Source organism: Coenobita brevimanus, chromosome 94 (genome assembly GCF_032717465.1).
Source record: "Coenobita brevimanus isolate Jiangsu-jjx chromosome 94, ASM3271746v2, whole genome shotgun sequence".
Taxonomy (NCBI): Eukaryota; Metazoa; Arthropoda; class Malacostraca; order Decapoda; family Coenobitidae; genus Coenobita; species Coenobita brevimanus.
In genome coordinates, this window is record NC_137047.1 from 37,812,974 (window position 1) to 37,836,889 (window position 23,916).

At 44.2% G+C, this 23,916-nt stretch overlaps 1 protein-coding gene across 1 annotated transcript in view; it reads left to right on the forward strand.

Moving 5' to 3' along the window:
• LOC145412792 (omega-amidase NIT2) overlaps positions 1 to 23,916 on the forward strand; it is a 144,327-nt gene that overhangs the window by 29,999 nt on the left and 90,412 nt on the right. The window contains exons 3-4 of the mRNA XM_080282572.1: positions 1,897 to 2,078; positions 17,755 to 17,923. Of these exons, the coding sequence (XP_080138698.1) occupies positions 1,897 to 2,078; positions 17,755 to 17,923 (351 nt within the window). The remainder of the gene's footprint in view (positions 1 to 1,896; positions 2,079 to 17,754; positions 17,924 to 23,916) is intronic.

The following is a 23,916-nucleotide window of genomic DNA, read 5'->3' on the forward strand; positions in this document are numbered from 1 at the left end:
TGGATAGGATGTCTGGATGGAAGGAAGTAACAAGTGGAGTCCCACAGGGCTTGGTGTTGGCACCAGTAATGTCCCTGATTTACGTAAACTATGTGGCAGTTGGAGTGAACAGTTATGCAAGTCTGTTTGCTAATGATGCAAAGATCTTGAGGAAGGTAGAGGTTGGGGAGGACTGTAAAATGCTGTAGGAGGATCTGGATAGGATACATGATTGGAGCCAGATGTGGGAAATGAAATTCAATGCAAAGAAATGTAAAATATTGGAAATGGGTTAAAGTACCAAGAGGTCACCACAGAATTATTTGATGGGTAATGAACCAATCACAAAAGTGAGAGAAGAGAAAGATTTGGGAATGCTGGTCCAGGACAGTTTGTCACCTGAAAAACATATTAACAAGATAGAGAGACATATAAACTCTTGACTAACATAAGAGTAGCATTTCATTACATGGATGAGGAGATGATGAAAAAATTGATAGTGACCATGATCCGCCTGAGATTAGACAATGCAGCAGTAGTGTGGTCCCCACACAAAAAGAAATATAAACAAGATTGAGAGAATACAAAGAACGGCAACCAAGATGGTCTCCAGTCTGGCAGATCTGTCATGCAGAGAGAGGCTGGAAAAGGTGGGTTTGCCTTCCTTAGAGCATAGGAGAGAGAGGGATGACATGATTGCAGTGTTGAAGACCATGATGGGAGTAGATATAATTGACAGAAAAGATCTGTTTGTATGGGATAAGAGAGTAACAAGAGGACACGGAATGAAATTGAAGAAGCCAGGCTGCTTGAAGGATATCAAGAAATATAGTTTTCCTTATAGATGCATAGACCTGTGGAATAGCCTGGACAAAGAGATATTCTAGTCTAAAAACCTAAACGAGTGTAAAGCAAAATTTGACTTATCGAGAAACAAGAGACAGGAACCTACAAGCATAGCTCATTTCCTGTGTATCACAATTAGGTAAATACACCACACACACACACACACACACACACACACACACACACACACACACACACACACACACACACACACACACACACACACACACACACACACATACACACACATCACACACACACGTACTTCGCTTATCCCATTGCCACCACTCACTGTATAGGCTACTTCTTCTGTCGGCTAAGTTTTTCATTACTTTATGCTGTCAGAACGGTATTTCACCTACCCCAGGGTAGATAAGTAGTCATTTGAAGATATCCCCATCCCTAACACCCCAAGATTGCCCCATTCTCAGTCATGGTAAGTGATCACCACTTATTTACCGTTTTGTACACACAGAGTAATCCCTCTTCATGCCCATTGATGTTTCTAGAGGTTGTATTTGCTCCACAATTAATTTTAGGTATGATCAGGATTGGTTAAAAATGTTTCAGAGGGCCAAAGGGGGACTTCAGGAAAAAATTAGGGATTTCACCTTACCAGATATAACATGGGTTTCAGTGACACGGTTTGCGTGTTTCCATATTATGTGGTAAAAATCCCAGATACAGTACATTAGCTGTGCAATTTGTGGGTCTACTGTAAAAAGGATGGCACTCAGATTTAAAGTTGTTAACTGTACTTTTACTGGTAAGTATGGCATTGATGAAGCTTACACTTGGTGGCACTGTGCATGCTTGATGGAACAGCTGCAGCATCCCTCTGAGAACCAAGCCTCCTCATATTTCACTGCATCTCACAGTGGGAAAGATCCTGTTCCTACCATGGTGAGATGCTGTCTACCACAAAGGGACATCAGATCCCTACATGGTGTATGTACTATACCTGTAGGTCAGCCCTTAAACAGCAGTTGCTTACCTGTCTCTGATGTGTCTGTATACTCAGACAGATAGAGGTTAAGGTACAGCAACAGCTGGTAAGTATTTTCCCTTCAGATTACTTTCCTGAGTATGCTGAGAGTATCCCTGGTGAGAGCACAGAGCCTCTGGGTGCAGCGGCTAAAAAGTTTGGAGTGTTTGTGGTGGGAGGGTCAGTTCCGGAGCGTGATGGTGACAAGCTTTATAACACATGCACTGTCTGGGGACCTCAGGGCAACATGATTGCCAAACATAGGAAGGTCAGTCACTACAACTTTTTTTAGGAGCTTATGATCTTTGATTGATTATTAACTCCTGTGATGATGTGTATTTATTTTAGTTACCTGTGTTTCTTGGTATGGTGTGGTGCTTTTGGTTGATTTTACTCAACTTATAAGAAAGGCTGCTAATATTGAACAGGCTAATGAAGTCTGTATCTAACTTTCCAGTTTGAAAAGACCTTTTCTAAGCTGAATGAAAGCATTTGAAGGGAGCAAAGGTATGTATATAATACATCTCAATGAAGAGGTTAATCCTGTAGCAATTCCCCTACTCAAAATAGCATAGTCTTGTTTACTTTGAATGAAATTTCTACATCAATCCATAGCAGTGAAAATGTTTTTTAATAATCCCAGTCTGTCGGGGTGAGCAGACCCATCAACCATAGGCAAGCATCTGCCCCTGCCGACTGGGTCATTCCCTGCAGTGAAACAATGTTCCCATGCAGTAGACAGTGCCTCTTCATTGGAAGGCATGGGGGGAAATGTGGAGGTTGGTTACTCTGATGGTTGCCACATTTGTGTCTCCACCCGAAGTTGGTTACACTATGTGGTTACCACCCAGCATTGTAAATGGTTCCCTAGGTTACAGGAAGTCACTAGGCTTGTCACTCTAGTGTAGAGCCACCTAAAGTGGAAAGAAGAATGAAAGTGATAGGGAGGATGAGGAAAATAAAAAGACAGGAGGACAGGCAGAAAAAAGAATGGTAAAGGTGAAGGAAGAAGTAGGCAGCACTGCATCAAATGAGTGAATAATGGTCACCACCACCTACCACTTGTAAAAATATTAAGGTACTGCTTAACCCTCGGACTGTTCAGATTTCCCTCAGTTAAAGAAATAATTTGTTTATAGCTTGAAAAAAATGATAAGTTTGATCAGTGCAGCCAGAGTGTAAAAAAAAAAATGACTAATTAACCAAAGCATCATAATGTTAAATATACATTATTAATGAGAGTAATCCATACATCAGCTTTTTAATGCACCTAGGTCCTTTGTCAGTACAGTACAGTGTTTATGGTTGTTGGTTTTTGTACTCCCTATATGTCATTTAAGTAATACCCTCTTTGTTAAGTTCTGTGATACACATGGGGAATTTCAGTAGTGGACCTTCATACTGTGGTCAGTACTAATGTACTGTATTAGCCCTATTACCCCCATACAGTTTCTTGGATGCCTGGTGGCATTATGAGTAACAATGTTTCAGCCAGATTTGGCTCATGAGAGTATAATTCTGCTGGCTGGCTGGGGTTTATTGCTTCCATAATGCTGCTGAATTGACTGCCCCCGACCCTCAACACTCTTGATGGGATAATACTAGATTGCACGATGGATGGATGGTTTTTATACTCAAATTTATATGTTTATTTTGCAGTATTTAATGGGAAGAAGTTGCCACGGATATGTTTATGTGAAGCTACAGAACATTGTGAATGTTTTTGGCGTATCCGATAGAGCCAGGATTCTAGGGGCTTGACTGGTGAGTGAATGGAAATGTGGCCTATTGCACTGGGCAGATTTGGGCTGTCTGGACATTGCTACTCCTCACCCTGCCCTAGGGTGGGAAAGGAGGTCCAGATGATGATGATGATGAAGAAGTTAAGTGTTATCTAACTTAGCCCATTGAATCAGGGGATGTCATTTTTAGTATACCTGCACTTGCTGAGCTAGAACAAGTATTTTATTGTGATCAGTGTGTTTCTCTGTGTACCAGTCTGTGTATTTTTTGTATATGTGTATATGAGCAAAATTACTCAAGCATCTTTCTGTTGAGGAATCCTTTTTTTTTTAACAGTAGGTCAGTAGTCAAGGCCACAGGACAAAGTCAAAGGTTGATTTTGTAAAATCAACTTAAATTTTTTTATACGCTTTAGGTTAAACATTAGGGAAGGGTTGGGGGTACAGCAAAAATATTCAACACACGGACTTTTTTTTTTTTTTTTTCCCCAACTGTGGGCATAGCCTTCACAGCCTGCTATTAATGCCCAGTAGTCCTCCTACATACCATATAATTCTTTAAAAAAAAAAAAAAAAAAAAAAAAAAAAAATTGGGAATGAGATGAATGATCATCTCCTTTCCAAGAAAGTCTTACTGATACAATAATGACCACAGCAATAAAAATAGTGAAGACAGACACCAATGAGGATGCTGCTGTTCTGGCTGTGTTGATGCTTATAATACAGAAGGGGACTACTAGTTGGGACATGTTTGTTGGAAGTTGGAGGTGGTGGCTCATTCGGTAGAGAGGTGGCCTTCAGTCCTACCGGACCCAGGTTCAAATCCCCGCTGGGGCAGAGAACAGTTTAAGGACTTTAATTTCAGAAAATCAGACCCGCCGGCATGTTGTAAAAATACCCCTGCTAATACCAGTACATCAGTCCTGCATGAGACAGCCTTATCATGTAGTCAATATGGATGGTGGGAGTTAGCGCCGAAGTGGTAACATGTAGAGAGGTGTATGGCATGTAGGAGGACTACTGGGCCTTGACTTCAGGCTGTGAAGCCTATGCCCAAAGTCGGACACATAAAAAAAATATACTGTATATACTTAATTTGGAGGACCAGAAACCACGAGGCGATGGATATGACACAGCAGACCTCAATATCTTCAGCTGTTGAGTCGTTTTTTGATGTTAACAATGAGGATACCAATGTGAAGAAGTCTGTGTCTTTGAGTTAAGAGATGTTTGTGACATCCACATCCACATCAAAATAAGAATTCTCATCAGCAGTTTCATTGAAGTCAACAGTCGCATCAGCATCCACATCCTCATCAGCACTTGCATTATAAGGATGTTGTCGATGTTTGCAGATGTATGAAATTATGTTGCTCTAAAAATTATCTCACTAAACTGAAATAAGTAACATTATAGTCTCTCTCTCTCTCTCTCTCTCTCTCTTCTCCTCCTCCTCCTCCTCCTCCTCCTCCTCCTCCTCCTCCTTCTCTTTTCTTCTCTTCTCTCAACATGGTAAGACTTGGACAATTAACTGCAAGTCTGCTTTTGCACTAGATATGCATAATATTTGAGGCATACAAGATTAAAGATTGGAAACCAGCAATAATCACTGCCAGTTAGTGACGGTGTGCTGTCATCCCAGGGATATTTGCCATACTAGGCCTATCATTGTGAATAGTAACTTCTGCCTCCTAGTGCTATAAAGCATGTTCACTAAAATGGTTTGATGGCAACTGTGCCAGAGCAACAGCCCAAAAGTCATTAGCATATAACTCTTACTTAAAATCAGAAACATCTGAATCACTCTCCCAATTTAAAATTACTAGAAATCATGCAAAAGCTGTATTAAATGTATCTAAATCAAACTTTCTTCAAAAGCAAGCATCAAAACTACTTAACAACACTAATGACAATAGAATATTCTGGTCAACTCTTAATTCTTTCAATAATAACTTTAACAAGTCATCTTCCATTCCCCCACTATAATATTCAGATGGCGACATGACAAATGACCCACGTGGGAAAGCAGATATCTTTCCCAGTACCTTTGCCAGAAACTCTACCATAGATGATACCAGCCAAAATGTCCCGGTACTGGAACTTGATTCTCCCGAAATTGCCCCACTTAAAATACAGACAAGATACGTAAAATCCATGCTAGACAATTTACCTACCAACAAAGCTCCAGGCCCAGATGGAATTCCGCCAGTTGTTTTCAAAAAGTATTCCCCTGAACTTGCCTCTATCCTAGCTAAATTATTCAGACTATGCATACGTACTTCTTTATTCCCAAATTCATGGAAAGAAGCCAATATCCACCCAATTCCGAAGAAAGGAAGATCGTCTGACCCCTCCAATTACAGACCAATAGCTGTCACATCTTCTCTTGGTAAGGTATTTGAAACTTTAATTAATAAGGACATTGTTAAACATCTTGTATCCAACAACTTAATTAGTGATAGACAATATGGTTTTTGCCACGAAAGATCCACCATTGACATGCTCAATCTCTTAACTCATACCATCCATCAATCAGTTGATCTCTTTGGAGAAACTCTTGCAGTAGCTCTTGATATCTCTAAATCTTTCGACAGAGTATGACACCATTCCCTGCTGTCCAAACTCCCTTGCTATGGACTAACATCTTTTTTTCCTTTGATTTCTTCATATCTTAGTGACAGGAAAATAAGAGTAAAAGTAGATGATGTATATTCCAATTTCCACTCGATTAACGCCGGCATGCCGCAGGGATCAGTTCTGGCGCCAGCCCTATTTCTGGTTCATATTAATGATCTCTTATCTGTCACCCACAATCCCATTCACTCATATGCAGATGATTCAACGCTACATAGTTCATTCACACTCGGACATCCATTTACGAAGTCTAATATCTCCACCTCTCAGCTCAGTACAGCCATCTCCATAAATCAAGATCTGTCTACAATCAGTGAATGGGGACAAAACAACCTTGTCTCTCTTAATGCTAGTCTATCTATCTATAGCCCGACGCCCTAATCCTGCAAAGGGTGGCCGCAGACAAAACGCCTCCAAGTTGCTCTGTCACCCACCATTTGCCTACCCTCCCCCCATCTCACCCCCCCCTCCCTCATGTACCTCTCAACTCCATCCCTCCACCTCATCCTCAGTCTACCTCTCCCTCTCCCTCCCTCCACCTCACCTACATACACCGTCTTAGTCAGTCTTTCATTCTCCATTCTCTTCACATGTCCAAACCACCTCAGTGTATATCTCCTAATCTTCTCAACCACATCCACCCCACAGCGTTCCTTCACTTCTTCATTCGTCAACCTGTCCCTCCATGTCACTCCACATGCACCTCACAAGTAACTCATTTCCACTGCTCTCACTCTTAACTTGTTCCCCTCTTGCAAGGTCCATGCCTCGCTTCCATACATCAGGGTAGGGATCACAATACTATCATGCAGTGGCTTCTTAACTTCCATACTCACTTCCCTATTTCTCATCACTGCTTTCAGTGTACCAACAACCTTCCTTCCCTGCTGTACCCTTTCATGCATTTCATCCCCCAAAGTTCCATCCTTACTCATCACACTACCCAAGTACTGTAATTGAATGCACTCACATTCTCCATATTCTCACCATCTAGCCTCATTGCACACTCTGTGACTTCATTCCTCTCAAACACCATAACTTTACTTTTGTTTACATTAACTTTCAGATTCCTCCTCCTACACACTGTCCCAAATTCATTCACCGAACCTTGCAACTCCCATTCATCTTCACTCAACAGTACTGTATCGTCAGCAAACAGCAACACCGGCAGCTTCCAAATCTCACCCTCATTCTTTAGAGCCACCCCCATGTCCACTGCCTTACCCTGCACCTCCTTTACAACCCCATCCATGTATATATTAAACAGCCATGGAGACATCACACAACCCTGTTTCAGTCCCACACTGAGATCAAAGAACTCACTCAGCTCACCATCCACTCGCACCGTAGCCCTAGCTCCCTCGTACATACTCTTCACAGCACTCAACAATTTCCTCTCCACTCCATATATTCTTAATACCTTCCACATATCTTGCATATCTATTCTGTCATAAGCTTTCTCGAAGTCCATGAAGGCAGCATACACTTTCCTTCCCTTCTCTAGATACTTCTACACTAAACATCTTAGAACAAATATCTGATCTACGCACCCTTTTCCTTTCCTAAATACCCCTTGTTCTTCTCCAACTAGCTCCTCTGTCATATGCCTAACCCTATCAATGAGTATTCTACCATATATTTTACCAGTCACACTAAGTAGGCAAATACCCCTATGGTTACCACATACTTCTCTCTCCCCTTTTCCTTTGTATAAAGGAACAATTATACCTGATTTCCAGTCCTCTGGAACCCTTCCCTCTTCCCAAGCCTATCTACACAACTTCCATATCCACTCCACAACAATCTCACCCCCATACCTAAGCATTTCACCACACACTCCATCAATTCCTGGGGCCTTTCCTAACTTAATCTTCTTCATCGCTTCCACTACTTCCGCCCTACTGATCTCTTCCTCCCTCCTCTCATCTCTTCTTCTCCCAGCCATTCCCCAACCACTAGTAAAACTAAATATATACAGTTTACTAACAGACAGATATTGCCAGATCCGTACATTACCTTCAGTGCGACTAATATACCCATCTCCAAAAGTATTGAATTCTTGGCATCTCACTTAACAGTGCCCTCAGCTGGACCTCTCATGTCAGATCACTTGCTAAAACCGCCTCAAAGAAACTTGGATTATTGTACAGAGTCCGTAACTTCTTCGCCAATGAGCAGTTAGCTATAATTTATAAGAATCATGTGCGCTCTCAGCTTGAATATTGCTCACCCTTGTGGAATGGTTGTGGAGAGGTTGCATTAAGACAACTAGACAAAATTTAGAACAAAGCTGTTAGAATCAATAACAACCCTGCCATTACAAATAAACTACCTCCCCTGCAAGTAAGAAGGAATGTTGCCTCCCTTGCATTATTTTACAGATATTTTTTTGGCAAATGCTCAGACGAAGTTGTGTCCATGGTGCCACCTCTCCATGCCTTCCCTCGTGCTACACGGGCTTCTAGTAGTGCTCATGACTGGAATGTCACTCAGCCATATTGCAGACCTTCTGGCTATCAGAATTCTTTCCTTCCCCGAACTGCATCTCTCTGGAACTCGCTTCCCCTGAGTTGTTTCCCTCCAAATTTCAACCCACAACTGTTCAAGTCTAATTGTTACAGATATTTTATGAACAGAGGACACCAGTAATCTGGTGTATGGATTATTTATTTATTTTTTTACTCATTTGTTTTTCCTCCCTCCGTTCTGTTATTTATAAAGAAAAAAAAATACAATACATCAATTTACCTTGTGTGTGTGTGTGTGTGTGTGTGTGTGTGTGTGTGTGTGTGTGTGTGTGTGTGTGTGTGTGTGTGTGTGTGAGAGAGAGAGAGAGAGAGAGAGAGAGAGAGGAGAGGAGAGGAGAAGGAGTGGCAGAAGGTGTGAGGAGGAGTCCAAAGATGTCTCTGAAAGAGGTGAGACCTATGGCAGACACCACCCTTGAAATTGGCTGAAGGCTGAGATGGTGATGCCATGGTAGAGGTGCCTGGTTGTGACACAGATGGTGCTGTGGACCTGGCAGAGGTGCCTGCCTGAATCGTAAATGGTGCTATGGCAGAGGTGGCTCTCTGAGGTGAAGAAACAGTGACTGAGGTGCCTGGCTGGGGTGACTGAGGCTGATATTAGGAGGTAGAGGGCTGGGGTGACAGAGGTTGATGTGAAGTGGTTGAAGGCTGGGCTGATGGAGTGGCAGGTGTCACCTGATGAAAAAACAGTGTGATGGGGGACTGCGTGGTGTTCCTTCTCAACTGCAGCTTGATATTCACGGTCCTCTCTCAGGGAGGTGGCCATGGCGTCGGTAAAGATGGCCTGATGATTGGGGTGCTCACAGTAGTCAAGAAGGATGTCCAATGCATCACAGACTTGCTCGAGCCTGGGGACATCAGCCACTTCATCCTCCTCCTCTTCCTCCTCCCCTGCATCCTCATTTCCCCCTGCAGTTACTTACTGTGTGATTTCATGGTTGGACATCAACTGGTACCCAGCGTCTCCCTCGTCCACTTCCAACCAATCATGGATGGTGTCGTCAGTTACCTGTTCTGCAGCTTCCATCCACAGGCTGAAGTCCTGAGCTTTGAAGCCAGCTAAGTCAGCAGTTGCCCTTCAGGAGCTTGTTCCAACCATGCTCAAGGGTAAGTGCAGAGAGTTCCTTCCAAGCCTGGGCCCAGTTTTTGATGGTAGACTTGAGGGAATAGCTACTGCCTGAGGTTGGCCAAGGTCCTCTCTTCTGACTCTCATCTCCTTGGGCTGCCTCCTCCTCATCATCAAGCACAACCATCACGTCTTTCGTAAACCTCTTCCGATACAGTTGCTTCATTGCTGGGATAATACCCAAGGCCATTGGTTGCAAGATTGAGGTCAAATTAGGGGACAAGAACATGACCCTAATAACATCTTCTATCTCCAACCAACTCCATCTCAGAAGGATGATCAGGAGCACTGTCACGGAGCAGCAGAGCCTTCATTTGGTCGCGGGCAAGGCCAAGACCCTCCGTTTGATAACAGATAATCTCCATCACAGCATGATTGTAGAACCATTCTGAAGATCTTGGGTGTGAACCAAGCCTTCAGCAGGTGGAAATAAATGGTTGGGAGACTATCCATTAACCCCTGGGGACAACATTGCTGTTTTTTCATGCCTCACTACAATAGGTTTCAGATGATGAGAACCTATTGCATTGGCACAACACAAAATAGAGACATGCTGCATGCTCCTCTTACGACCAGGTATCGATTTCTCCTTATCATCGGCCAGGTATTATTACGGACACACTTGAAGAAGAGACCAGTTCCATCATTTTTATAAACCTGATTGAGACATAGACCTTCAGCATCAATAAGGTTTTTAAGCTTTGTTTGAAACACATCTACTCCTTTTGTGTCAGGATCCAGTGCATCACCATAAGTACTCATGTTAAAGAGCCCATGACGAAGTTTGAACCGAGTTATCCAGCCTTCAGATGCCTTGAAATCCGCGATGTCCAGTTGCTCAGCAAATTTGGTGGCTGCAACCTTCAGTTTAGCCCCTAAAGACCAGAAATCTCCCACCCTGGCTGCCCCCCAGCTGCATTTTGGGTCTGATTTTTCAGCTTTCGCCAAGGTAAAGTTTGGTCCTATATATTTCAAGGGCTTGAATTTACACACCTGAAAATGTATATAGTAATCACTCAATTATCCAGATGCTCTGTATCCGACATGCTCCATATCCGGACATTAGGCCTTGGCTCTATTAAATCCATGTCCGGATTTATTTGTCTGTGTCTGAACGTAAAACTTCTGACATCAGCGGCTTGGTGGCCTACAATTTCAAAAAATCGGTTGGGTGGCCAGCCAGCCTCTCTGGCTACATGCGGGTAATAGACCAAACCTGCCAGCTGAGCAAAAATGGCGATCTGGTTCCTTACCAAACAGTCAAAGTCCCATGGCCACCCTTATCACTCGGAAAGTTCTGCCAGCGCGAGAGTAATACAGGTATGTAACCCACAAGCTGAGCAGTCCGGCTCTTTACCAAATGGTCAAAGTCCCTCGGCCACCCAGATTGCTTTGAAAGTTCCATCAGCATTCAAGTGATACTTTATAGGCCCATAATCCCCAAGCTGAGCAATATTTTTGTCTGGCTCCCTACCAAATGGTCAGAGTCCCTCCAGCTGACCAGATCACTCGGATGCTAACGAGCATGTGTGAGTAATATAGACCCTAACCCACAGCCTAGCAAATATGGCCGTCTGGCTCCTCACCGAACTGTTTAAGTCCCCTGGCCACCCGGATCACTCCGATGCTCCCTGGAATTTGCAGCCATCCACCTCCCTACTGAATGGTCAAACTCGCCTGGCCAGCCATATGATTCAGACACTCCCTGAGGCCATGATGTACAGGGGCTCCAGTGTTGCTCATTTGCCTGGCCGAGCAAAATTAATCCTTCCGCTCAGAGGTCGGTTAGGCGCATTTTCCTTGTGTACTCAGAGCCAAGTTTGGGTAGAGATATGGCAATTCAGCGTTCATGTGGTGGTACCACACCTCAGTTCCTGCCTGTGAGCGTGGATTTGCTTGTGACAATGGCTGCTTCCACTGTTGCGTTTGTGGTGGTCTCCTACATTCTTCAGGCCTTAATTTCCTCAGTGACTTTCTCATGTGTGTGATGGTGGCCCCACCACAACCCAAAAAGCAAAAGAGGAGGGTTTTGACTGGAGAAGAAACATGAAATATTGAGCAAGGTTGACGCGGACTGGACCACTTCACACATTCTGCATAAATACAATCTGGAAATCAACCTTGTTTGATATAAAGAAGTCACGGCCCAGTCTTACTCAGTACGGACTGAACTATGGTGATGCCACTTGGAGGGGTGACAGGAAGGTGATGTTTCAGCCCCGCCATGCCGCCATTAACCAGTCAACCATGGTTTGGTTCTGCCATAAGTGGGGTGCTGGCGTGCTTGTACATGGGACCGAGCTGAAGGCGGCAGCCGAGAAATTTGCACACCTACACAACATGCATGACTTCAAGACATCCGAAGGTTGACTCTTCTGGTTCAAACTTCGACATGGACTTACTTGCCGTACGGCACATGCGGAGGCTTCAGATGCGGTAGCGGAGGATGTTGAGTCATTTTGCCAGGAAGTGCAGTATCTGATCAAGGAATAGGGCCTTGCTCTCAATCAGGTTTACAGTGCTGACAAAACTTGTCTCTTCTACCACTCGTTGCCCACCAACATCATGGCAGAAGAGAGGGGGAAGACTGTGCCTGATCAGAAGTTGTCCCAACAGCATGTCTTGGTTTTGTGCTGTGCCAGCCCTAATGGAATGCACTACCTCAAACCCATTATTGTTGGACTTGCAAAACAGCCATGTAGTCTCCATGGGTTGATGAATTGCCTGCCTGTTGTGTGGTACAATTCTGTGAAGGCCTGGTTTACATCCAAGATCTTCAGAGATTGGTTCCACGGACACTTCGTCAAGGAGGTTATTTGTTATCAGACAGAGGAACTTGATATCCCTCACAAGGTGCTTCTGAGCCTCGATGATACCCCTTCGCATCCGGCTGAGAAGGAATTGCTTCCTGTTAATGTTTGTATCAGGTACATGTTTTTGTCACCTGATACAGCAGCTCTCATTCAACCAGTGGACCAAGTTGTTTTTGTGGCAGTGAAGAGACTGTTCCATCGGAGGTTCGTGGACGAGGTGATGGTGGTGCTTGAGGATGAGCAAGGGGTCGAAACACTTGGAGAGCATACCTTGGAAAATCTTCTCCGTTACAAGATAAAGTCTACTGTGTTCAACTGGGTGAATGCTTGGAAGAAAGTCTCTGTCAAAACCATCAGTAGTGGTTTGTCTCATCTCCTTCCGGGATACAACTTCGAGGGACTTAATGTGGACGATTTCCACCTTTGTCTACGTACAGGTGGCAAGGATGTTGACATCGATGATGTGTGGAAGTGCTTGGAGGACGATGGCAGCAGTCCAGGTTATCAGACTTTGTCTGATGAGGAGATCACCGCTGCTGTCTCTGCGGGGCAGGCAGAGGACAGCAGTGAGGATGAGGATGAGGACCCTGACTCTGAGCACCCCGCCATTCCATCACTCCCTCGTCTTGGTGCGCCATGTGACTGTATTGAGCAGGTGCTTGAATATGCCGAGCACCCTCATTGCGACAGGGAGTTGTTGCCATTCAGGCTGGCAGCGGATCTGCGGGCAGTCAGGGACGCTTTCATCCTCCATCACAATCATTGCACCTGTTGTCAGATCAATATCGACTCCTTCTTCAAGCCTGCCACCCCCACATGTGCGAGCCTATTCTGCCCACCACCACTGCCTCGTCCCCAGTCTTCACTTTCGGACCCACAACCGAGCACATCGACAGCCATTGAATCGCCATTAGATGCGAGTTTGAGGCTCTCTTTAGAGTTTCTTGAGGTGGGTAGGCCTCCATCACCTCACCACACATCCTCACCCATCACCCAGCTTCAGCAGATGGAGGAGGAGAAGTTTAACATCTGTTATCTGGTGTTGTTAGCCACTATACTCATTTTTTTTTATCGAGGCGAAGATGCACTTAACTGATTGGTGATGATGGGCTGAATGCTTCATGTTCAAATAACATCATTGTATTTTAAATAATTACTAGGTTTCGATTCACATTACCAGTAAATATAAGAAATACAGCGATGTTATTTGGACATGTTGCATTCAGCCAATCATCATCAACCCGTCAAGAGCATCTTCGCCTCAATAAGAAAAACGGAGTATAGTCTACATGGGATTACTGCACACCAGCTGGAGGCTAATGGGTTATGACTCCTGTCCACCGGTCATTGGGTGAGAAATACTGTACTCATCTGTGGATTTTTAAAATTTTTTAATGTTTATGCATGGTTTTCTCAGTCTTTAGCATTATGAAGTGCAACCCAAAAGTTCCAGTAATTTGAACAAAGGGAGCCAACCGTTTGCAGTTTTGCCTTTTGCCGCTAGGAGAGTCAGTAGCACCCCTTGTGCATCAGTGTGGCCCTGGCTGTGTCTGTGAACGGAACTGTTGTTGAGCTACACTTACTATTGTAATGTGTTGTGTATGAGGTTTGGCGGTTTCGCAATGGTGAACCAATGGTGCAGCAGTGTCAAGTCAGTGTTGATTGTTTTGTTCGATATCCAAGGGATTGTTCACAACGAATTCGTCCCACCCGGTCAGTCTGTCAGCAGAAAGTTTTACTGTCAAGTTTTGCAGCATCTGAGAGAGAACATCTGCCACAAACATCCAGAACAGTGAAAGAACGAGGACTGGGTCCTGCATCATGACAACGCCCCTGCCCACACATCAGTTGTTGTCTGGCAGTTCCCGGCTTCCACCAACATGTTAGTCATTACCCACCCACCTGTTTCGCCTGACTTTGCTTCCTGCGACGTTTTCCTGTTTCCCAAGCTGAAATTACGACTGAAAGGGCGCCGATTTGACTCGATTGAGAAGATCCAGATAGAATCGCAGGAGGTGCTCAAGACCATTACACCTGAAGCCTTCCAGGGATGCATGGACTCATGGGAAAAACGCTGGGACCACTGTCTGTATGCCCATGGGGACTACTTGAAGGTGACAGTGAGAACTAGGAGGTAAGGTAACTTCTTTTCCTACAATAGTGTATTCAGATTGCTGGAACTTTTGGGTAGCACCTCATATATTGGATATTCCCATGTATGTTTTGATGGCTAAATACAGCACTGTACAGTAGCCGAAAGGCCTAACAACACTGCCACAATTTGGTGTGGGACTGTCCATATTGGTTTGGTATGGGTAGGGTGTTGTTAGGTATGATTTTGGTCCGTATCCAGATTTCGTCCCTATCCGGTTACACTGATGGCCCGGTTACGTCAGATAATCAAGGGATTACTGTATTTCGCTCTTACATGTCTAATGGTTACCGCATTATCAACCGTCAAAGATAAAAAGTCGCCCCTTCTGTAAGAACGAAAATATGGAAGATACATTATTTTTGCCAAATAACTTTACAGAAATTCCTTAAATCAATATGAATTATGTGCCTAGACATGAAACAAGCTGAAGGAATTAGCATGAAAGTAAAAAAATAAAAAAAAATCATGCAAGATAAGTACAGTACAATATATATATACTCAGCCTGTCTGTGATAGTCAGTACGGTATTAGGACTTTACGTAGTGGGACCTGAAACTGACAGCTGTCTGACATTAGTCTTTAGGGGTTAACAGAACACACCCTCATGCTACTGCCACCTCGTGGCCTGAACCACTTCAGACAAGGAGTTTGTCATAGTGTGGCTTGGGCATCATCTTGCGCTCATTCTGTTAAACAGTTGTGCCATGATCACCAGGAAGATCACCCTAATGGAGTGCTTGTTCTTCTGTATATCCTGTAACATGGCATGGGGCATGTCATAGTGCTGGCTGAGCCTTGTGATGGCCCCTCCTTGCTCAGTCTTCTCCATGGAGAAACTGACATGATACCTATTAACAGGTGGTGGAGGAGTCATGGAAACATTGAGCAGGACCAGGCAAAAAGGCAGTCAGAACCTGCAACAGCAGGGCACCACCACAAAAGCCACAAACTCAGCCATCACACAGGGTACAGTAGTCAGAACACTAGGGCATGGAGCACTGAAGGGCCATAAGGGAAGTCACAACACTACAGCAATGAGCAAGGCATGGTGGGCCACAGGCAAAGTCACAGCACTGGGGGGTAGCCACCATGTAGGTCACAAATGCACAATGTGCAGATGTGTCGTCACTATACGGGAGTCAGAGCATTGGGCACAGAGCACTGATGTGCCACAAGGGAAGTCACTGCACTGCGGCAACAAGCGAGGTGTGGGAGGCCACAGGCTAAGTCATAACACTTAGGGGTAGCCACCGCATGAGTCACAGATGCATGATGCGCAGATATGTCCTCACTTTATGGCATCCACACGAGAAAATGAGAGAGTGACGGTAGGCTTAGTGCATCAGGTGGGCCACTCCCACAAGGCATTGTGATTGGCCAGTATGTTGCAGGGTCTCCCTGTGCACTGATTGGGACCCATTTCTGAGCCAGATGATACACATCACCACTGGAAAATGCATGGTACCACTGATTACTTCCTGTTTCTGAGCCAGATAGTGCCTAATATTGCTGGATATTGTTGTGATAGAGCCGAGCAAAAAGTGCTGGATACTGTGTTGGGCTGGATTGTGCATCCATCCATCCATCCATCATCCAATCCTACGTTGCCCCATGAGGAGCGTAGGAGCCCGGGGCTAAGCATTTGGTCCTGACATTTAAGATGAAAGTGACCAACCTCACTCATCCCTGAGTTGCATTACATGAGCAATAAACCCCAACCACCCCTTGGATATAAACCTTCACCGGCTCAATCCTATTGGAGCACAATATTTACCCACTAAACCACCAGGCGCCAAAGTTTGGTTATATGGTTACCACCCAGCGTAGTAAATGGTTTCCTGGTGTACAGGAAACCATTTGGCTTGTCACTCAGTGTAGAGTCACCCACAGGCAGAAGGGAGAGGAAAGAATGAAGGAATGGAAGACAGAAGAGGGAGTGTAAAGTCACCTGTAGGCAGAAGGACAAGGAAAGAATGAAGGAAAGAAAGATAGAAGAAGATGGAAGAAAAGAAGGATGGAGGAGAGAAGAAGATGGAAGAAAAGAAGGATGGAGGAGAGGACAGGGCAGACACCCAAAGACAGATAATTGAGAGATTATTGTTCGGTAAACCCTTAATGCTTGTGGGGGTTAGGGAACAGAGACCCCTGCGAGAACGGAAAATTTGCAAGCATCAAATTAGTTACCCCTCCCACGTGGTAAATATGCCTACACGATAAAGAAAATGGTTTCTGATGCTTTAATGATACTGACAAATGATTATGCATGAACATAATGCAGAATACAATATATTGTACAATAAAAGGTTTTAAAAATACCATACAGTAAAGTAATGTCAAACTGAAGAAAATTGTATGAGAGTGAGGGCACAGTGCACAAACACAACCAAAGTTTGGGTGGGAGCTGATTCATGACTGAGCAACACTCTGCCATCTGGTGGGCACCAAGTACGCATGCATGCGCCATTCAGACTTCGCATTTTTTCATTTTATTTCACTGTTCATCACTATTTATCACCAGAGTGAAAAATCCACGAGTAATAAAATCCGCAAGCTTCAAGTCTGCAAGCATCAAGGGTTTACTGTATTAGCATGCATTTGACCCCGATTATTGCTGGAAATCTTTTGTGTTCAGATGGACGTGACCGTCTGAGTATCTCTCCTAAGTACTGTAATTGCCCCCCAAAACTTTAGAATGCCCATGTACGGTAGAGAAAAACAATAATTTTGGAAGCAAGAATTACCTGAAAATGTCCCATTGTGACCATAGCTTTAGTTTCATCTTGCCATCCCTTGATCATTTCATTTAGTTTTGTAGAAATTTTTTAAACAGGAGATGTTAGATACAGCCTTCATTAACACCTCTGTGGTTGAGACCCTTCCTAAATTATAGCAATAATAAAACAAGAAATACGTAACTGAACTGAAGGGGTTAATGACTTATGTTTTCAGGTACACTTATTTGATATCAACGTACCGGGAGGCATAACATTCCGTGAGTCAGACAGTCTCTCAGCGGGGAACAGCTTTACTACATTCGACCTGCCAGATTGCAAGGTTGGCGTGGGCATATGTTATGATATAAGATTCCCAGAAATGGCACAAGTTTACAGTGAAATGGGTGAGATTTTTGTTATCTTTTGACAGATAAAGGCAGTCTTCATTATAAGTATTCCCCTCCCCCCCTTTTTATGCATTTTTTCTTATGCTTTCAGTGAATTTAAAAGAAATTGTAAACGATTTGCCAGTTGTCCCCAGTGTACATTACCATTTGTATGTAAAAAGCTGTGGTATTTCAGAAATCATTACTCAGTGAGGACTGCCTTTATTTTACAGTATTTTTATTTATAAGTTATGGTCATGTTTTTAAGTTCAGATTCTTACCAAAAATTTGGGCTCTACCATTACGAGGGGAAAATTTTCAAGGAGCTGAAACATGTGGATGGTGAACTGTTGAACAAATAATTTCTTTCTCTGTTTCATGTCTAATTTCTCATTTAAGTACAAGTTTTCATAAGTTTTTATTAAATTTCAAGGGTGGTAGGTGGTGGCTTCCATCATTCACCTACTTGACGTATTGCTGCCTACTTTTTCCTTCACCTTTATCATTCTTTTTCTGCCTCTTCCTTTCTGTCTCCCTATGTATTTCTTCCCTCCTGTCACTTTTATTATTCTTTCCGCTTCAGGTAGCTTTACATTGAGTGCCAAGCCCAAGGTTTTCTGTAGCCCAGGAAACCGTTGACTGCCAGATGGCAACCATATAACCAGATAACAGGCTAATATGGAGCCTACTTTGGCACCCCTGTTAACTGAGTGAAGAGATGCAAATGCGGTGTCCATCCGGGAACCAATCATTTGCACTTATCCCTGCGCATCACCACAGCAAGTAGGTGCATCTTAATTGTGAGAGAACATCAGTTCATAGCATAGGACAATCCTGCAGGGGTGATAGTTTGCCTGCAGTTGATGGATCTGCTCAGCTATACAGACCAGGGTTACTCAGCAACTGCAGCAACTAATTTTTAACGGGTCTTAGCAGCGTCTTTGTATAATAGTGGATATTTTGTGGACATAGTGAAGACAATATCGTATTTCTCACTCATAATCCCATTTACCCATGTGCGGATGACTTTGCATCACAGTTCCTTCACACTTTAACACCTGTTCACAAAGTTTGATATATCTAGCTCACAACTCAGTACAGCAATCTCCACAAATCAGGACTTATCTAAAATCACTGAATGGGGACAAAATAACATTGTCATTTAATGCCGATACCGACGGAAGTTCCTGGACAAGGTGATGGCTGTTCTAGAGGACGAGGACGAGCGCAGGGAGGTATGGGACATGCAAGGCCAGCGGACTTTGGAAAACCTTCGCCGCTACAACATCAAGTCTGCCATCTACAACTGGGCCAGTGCATGAAAGGAAGTCCCTGTCAAGACTTTAGAAAATGGTTGGTCTCGTCTGCTTCTCGGAACGATGTGGAGTACGATTTCCTAGGTTTTGTCGTGGATGACTTCCATGCACATCTACGTATGCATGGCGACGATATTGATGTGGACGATGTGCGTGAGTGGTTGGATGATGACGAGGGCAATCCTGGGTATCAGACCTTGTCTGATATCGAGATCGCATCTTCAGTTGGAGATGTCAGTACCCAGCTTGAAGTTTCCGACGAGGACAGTGACGATGATGCGGACTCCTCTCAGCATGACACAACTCCAGCCATCCCCAAGCTTAGCGCACTCCGGGAACACCTAGAGTTCGTTCTGGACCACCTGGAACACCCGGACTGCGACAGGGAGATGGGGCCCTTGAGACTTGTGGAGGAAGTGCATGCTTTCAGGCAGCACATCATCAATCGTCAGAATCGTCGTTCCTTGTGTCAATCAACGATTGACAGTTTTTTCAGGCCCGTGACCCCCGCTGTGCCTAGCCTTGGCTTCACTCCGTTGGCTCCCTAAGACAGGCCCTCATGCTCTGAGCCACAGCCCAGCACATCAGCCACGGTGGAGTCACTGCTCGACGTGAGTTTGCGTCTGTCTTCAGAGTCGTCTGCAGTGGGTACGCCATCACCACGACCCAGCGACGCACCCCTAGGTCACCTGCCAGTGATACTCTCGGACTCTGACGGTGAATAGATGCCAAGAACTTCTCCACTAGACCACACGGGAATTTACAGTGTTGTGCAGTGAAAAAAACAGTGCATTGTGTTAAGGATTTACAGTTGTGAGTGAAAAGACAATTTTTGAACTAAATTTAACGTAAATAGACTTGTGTGTGTTTTTGCTTTAGAAAATGGGTAGAAGAGTGGAAAAAGTTAAAGTGCAGAGTGCAACACTTAGTAAGTTACAATGGAGCATAAGTTAGACAAGAGTGCGCACTGTGAAGAGAACGGACTTCTGAGTGCGAATGACTAAGTTCAGTGCAAGACTTCATGAACAGTGTACTGCAAGTGCTTCAGGAAATCCTTCTTACTGTCAGAGTCCGAGAGGAGGTGGTTATTCATCGAGATGGCCATGGACTTGCTCTAAGTAGGCAGAATGTTTCATACTGTACTCTACTTTATTTTCCATACTATACTTACCTCAAACACCTCATTTCACTCTTTTATGTCCCTTATTGGTGTCAGTATGCTGTGTCTTAGGTGAAGGTGTTTTTCTGAGTTAGGCTAGGTTAGGGTTCATAACTACCAGTCCATAACCCAGGGACTTGTAAGTACCCAGAATGTTGAATATTGTATGAACCTACCTCAAAAACCTCATTTTATTCTTCTTTTGAATTTATTTCAGTCTTTTATGTGCCTTATTGGTGTGATTTGCATCTTAAATAGGTGCTATGCATGTCCAGAGGGAGTTGTATAGGTGTTTCTCTGAGTTAGGGTCCATAAGTACAAGTCCATAAGCTGGGGCCCAGTATCCGGACAAGACCACTATCTGGACCTGCCTATGGCTCTATTACGTTTGATATTGGAGGGATTACTGTATATGTATACAGGTGCCTGGTGGTTTAGTGGGTAATTGCTGCGCTCCAATTGGATTGTGCCAGTGAAGTTTTATATCCAAGGGGTGGTTGGGGTTCATTGCTCACGTAATGCCACTCTGGGATGAATGAGGCTGGTCACTCTCATCTTCAATGTCAGGACCAATTTGCCTAGCCCCGGGCTTTTACGCTTCTCATGGGGCAATGTAGGTTTGGATGATGGATGGATATAAAAAAAAAAAAAAAAAAATGGTTTTACACCAGGTATCCCCTAAGGCGTTGCCCCTGGGTAGAGGACTTTTTGGACTGGAGCGTGTAGCATTTTATGACCGGATGCCCTTCCTGATGTCCACCAATGACCCTTGGGTGGATTCAATCCTCTGACCCTTCGGTCAGAGTGGAGCGCTCTAACCCACTGAGCCACGGCTGCTATGGATGGATGGATATATATATATATATATACAGTAATCCCTCTAATATCCGAACGCCCAATATCCGAACATCCCCACTAACCGGACATAATCCTCCTGGGATCCAATATTCCCAAAATGGGCCAAAAACCGCAAAAAATTCGAAAAAAATCTGACTTTTTTCCCTCCCATAATTTGAAATTCCCACCTGGCGCCAAACAGCTGTTACACCATGGTCCCTTCACCCCTTCCTTCCTCCCCCTCCTCCCTCCCCTGTCAGGTTGCCATTTGGTATTTTTCATTACCAAGTGTGGGCCAATTTGGTAATGAAAAATTCGTTTGGTAATGAATTAGAATAATGCATTACCAAATGGATTTTTCACATGTATGAGGATACACAGGATGGAGATAGTGGATTGTTTGCTCTCTCTGATTAATCTGCTACCCTACATAGTGTGAAAATAATCAACATGGTGTTAGTTATAAGGAGAGTGATTACATGTATTTCCACTTGTATATATAATTAGTGAAGAATATATGCTAGCTTTACGAATTTGGTAATGAAAAGTTATATTTGACAATGAAAGTTGAGGAGATTGGTAATGTGGCTGTTGCGATCTGGCAACTCTGTTACCCCACCAACATCAACAGTCACAGCTTAACTCCGATGGAGAGCAGATACTCATAACAGTGCAAGCCTCAGGTGCTTGTTTTTTGTGAATAAACAGTGAATAAACTGCAATACCTTGCCACTAGAACACACGGGAATTTACAGTGTTGTGCAGTGTTAAGAAATTAGAATTTAGAGTGCAGAGGATTAACTGTGGACTGCAAACTGGCGGTTCAAACCAGTCCAAGAGCAAGGGACTTGTAAGTACCCAGAATGTTTAATATTGTATAAACTCACCTCTAAAACCTCATTTTATGGTTCTTTTGCATTTATTTCAGTCTTTTATGTCCCTTATTGGTGTGATTTGGGTCTTAAATAGGTGCAATGCATGTCCAGAGGGAGTTGTATAGGTGTTTTTCAGAGTTAGGGTCCATAAGTACAAGTCCATAAGCTGGGGCCCAATATCTGGACAGGACCACTATCCGGACCTGCCTATGGCTCTATTGATCCGGATATTGGAGGGGTTACTGTATATATATATATATATATATATATATATATATACAGTGCTCGACAGAAGTATGTGGCGCCCGGCGCCCCTCCCAACGAAATAAACCTTTCATCTATGGAAAAACATGTAAATAATGCATTATAATTACTTTTAATGCTTGATAGGGTTTCCCTTGCACCTCTTCATGGACCTGAGATGTCGTGGAAGTGAAAGGGCCAGGTTCCTCAGGTGCTGGGGTGATATACTTGCCCAGGACTCACGAATGGCTGCTTCCAGATTTGGGAGAGAGCTCACGTCCTTCCCTTGGAGATTCTTCTTTACGAGGTACCAGAGGTTTTCTGTTGGGCTGAGGTCTGGGATATTGCCTGGCCAGTCACGAAGCCAGTTGGTGACAGATTTGGCTTTATGAGCAGGTTCACCGTCCTGCTGAAACACTCGTGCACCTGTAAGCTCGAAGGACTCAGGTAAATGATCACAAAGCAGCTCCAGGTAAACGTCTTGATTCACTCTGCAGTTCTTGGGAAGCACAACAAGCTTCCCCAACCCCTTACCAGGGAATCAACCCCATACCATTAGTGAATCAGGGTGTTTAACTGTGCTCTCCACGTAACGGGGGTCAAGTGGGTCACTACCTCGTGCCAGTACACTCACGCTTCTCGATTACAGGTAATGGTAAACGTTGCCTCACCAGACCACAACACTGAACCATTGCTCCTCATCCCAGGTAAGGTACTTGTTAGCAAAGGCAAGCCTATGAAGTCGCTTGTTACCTGTAAGAAGAGGTTTCTCACAGGCCTGTGGCTTGTGTAACCAAGTTCATAGACTCTTCGAGAAACCATGCGCACTGCAACCTTTGCCAAACACTTCCAGGTTGCTCTCCTTAAAATTCCTTGCAGTCACATGAGGATTAGACTCCACTGCATGTTTTAGCACATTAACAGATCTCGGGAAAGTTTTCCTGGGCCTACCAGACCGTGTTTTTTTTGTAGGAACGTCACCACTATTTTCAACTTGTTTACAGGCACACCACCTCCACACTGTCGACCGAGCCACACCAACCAAATCACTAATTTCCTTTGTGAGGTGGCCTGCCTCCTTGAGAGCACTGGTCTGTGATATTATTTCACTCGACAATTCATGGGTAGGGGCCTTAGTAAAGTGGCGAAAGCCAAAACACTGCGGGTCGCTAGGTAAGAAATGGCGCAACAAGAGAAGGAGGAGCGGCTAGGTTCTCCTCTCTCACACAGCCCGCAGGCAACTGAGGGGCCAGCCAACCAGCGCGCAGTAAGGCCTCAGGCTGCCGTGACGTCATGTTAGCGCCCAAAACTTCTGGCTAAATTTTTTCTCCAAAAAAAGGTGATTCTTTTTTCACCAAAAGTATTGCACGCACCGACATGGGGGCACAATACTTTTGTCAAGCACTGTATATATATATATATATATATATATATATATATATACAGTAACCCCTCCAATATCCGGATCAATAGAGCCATAGGCAGGTCCGGATAGTGGTCCTGTCCGGATATTGGGCCCCAGTTTATGGACTTGTACTTATGGACCCTAACTCTGAAAAACACCTATACAACTCCCTCTGG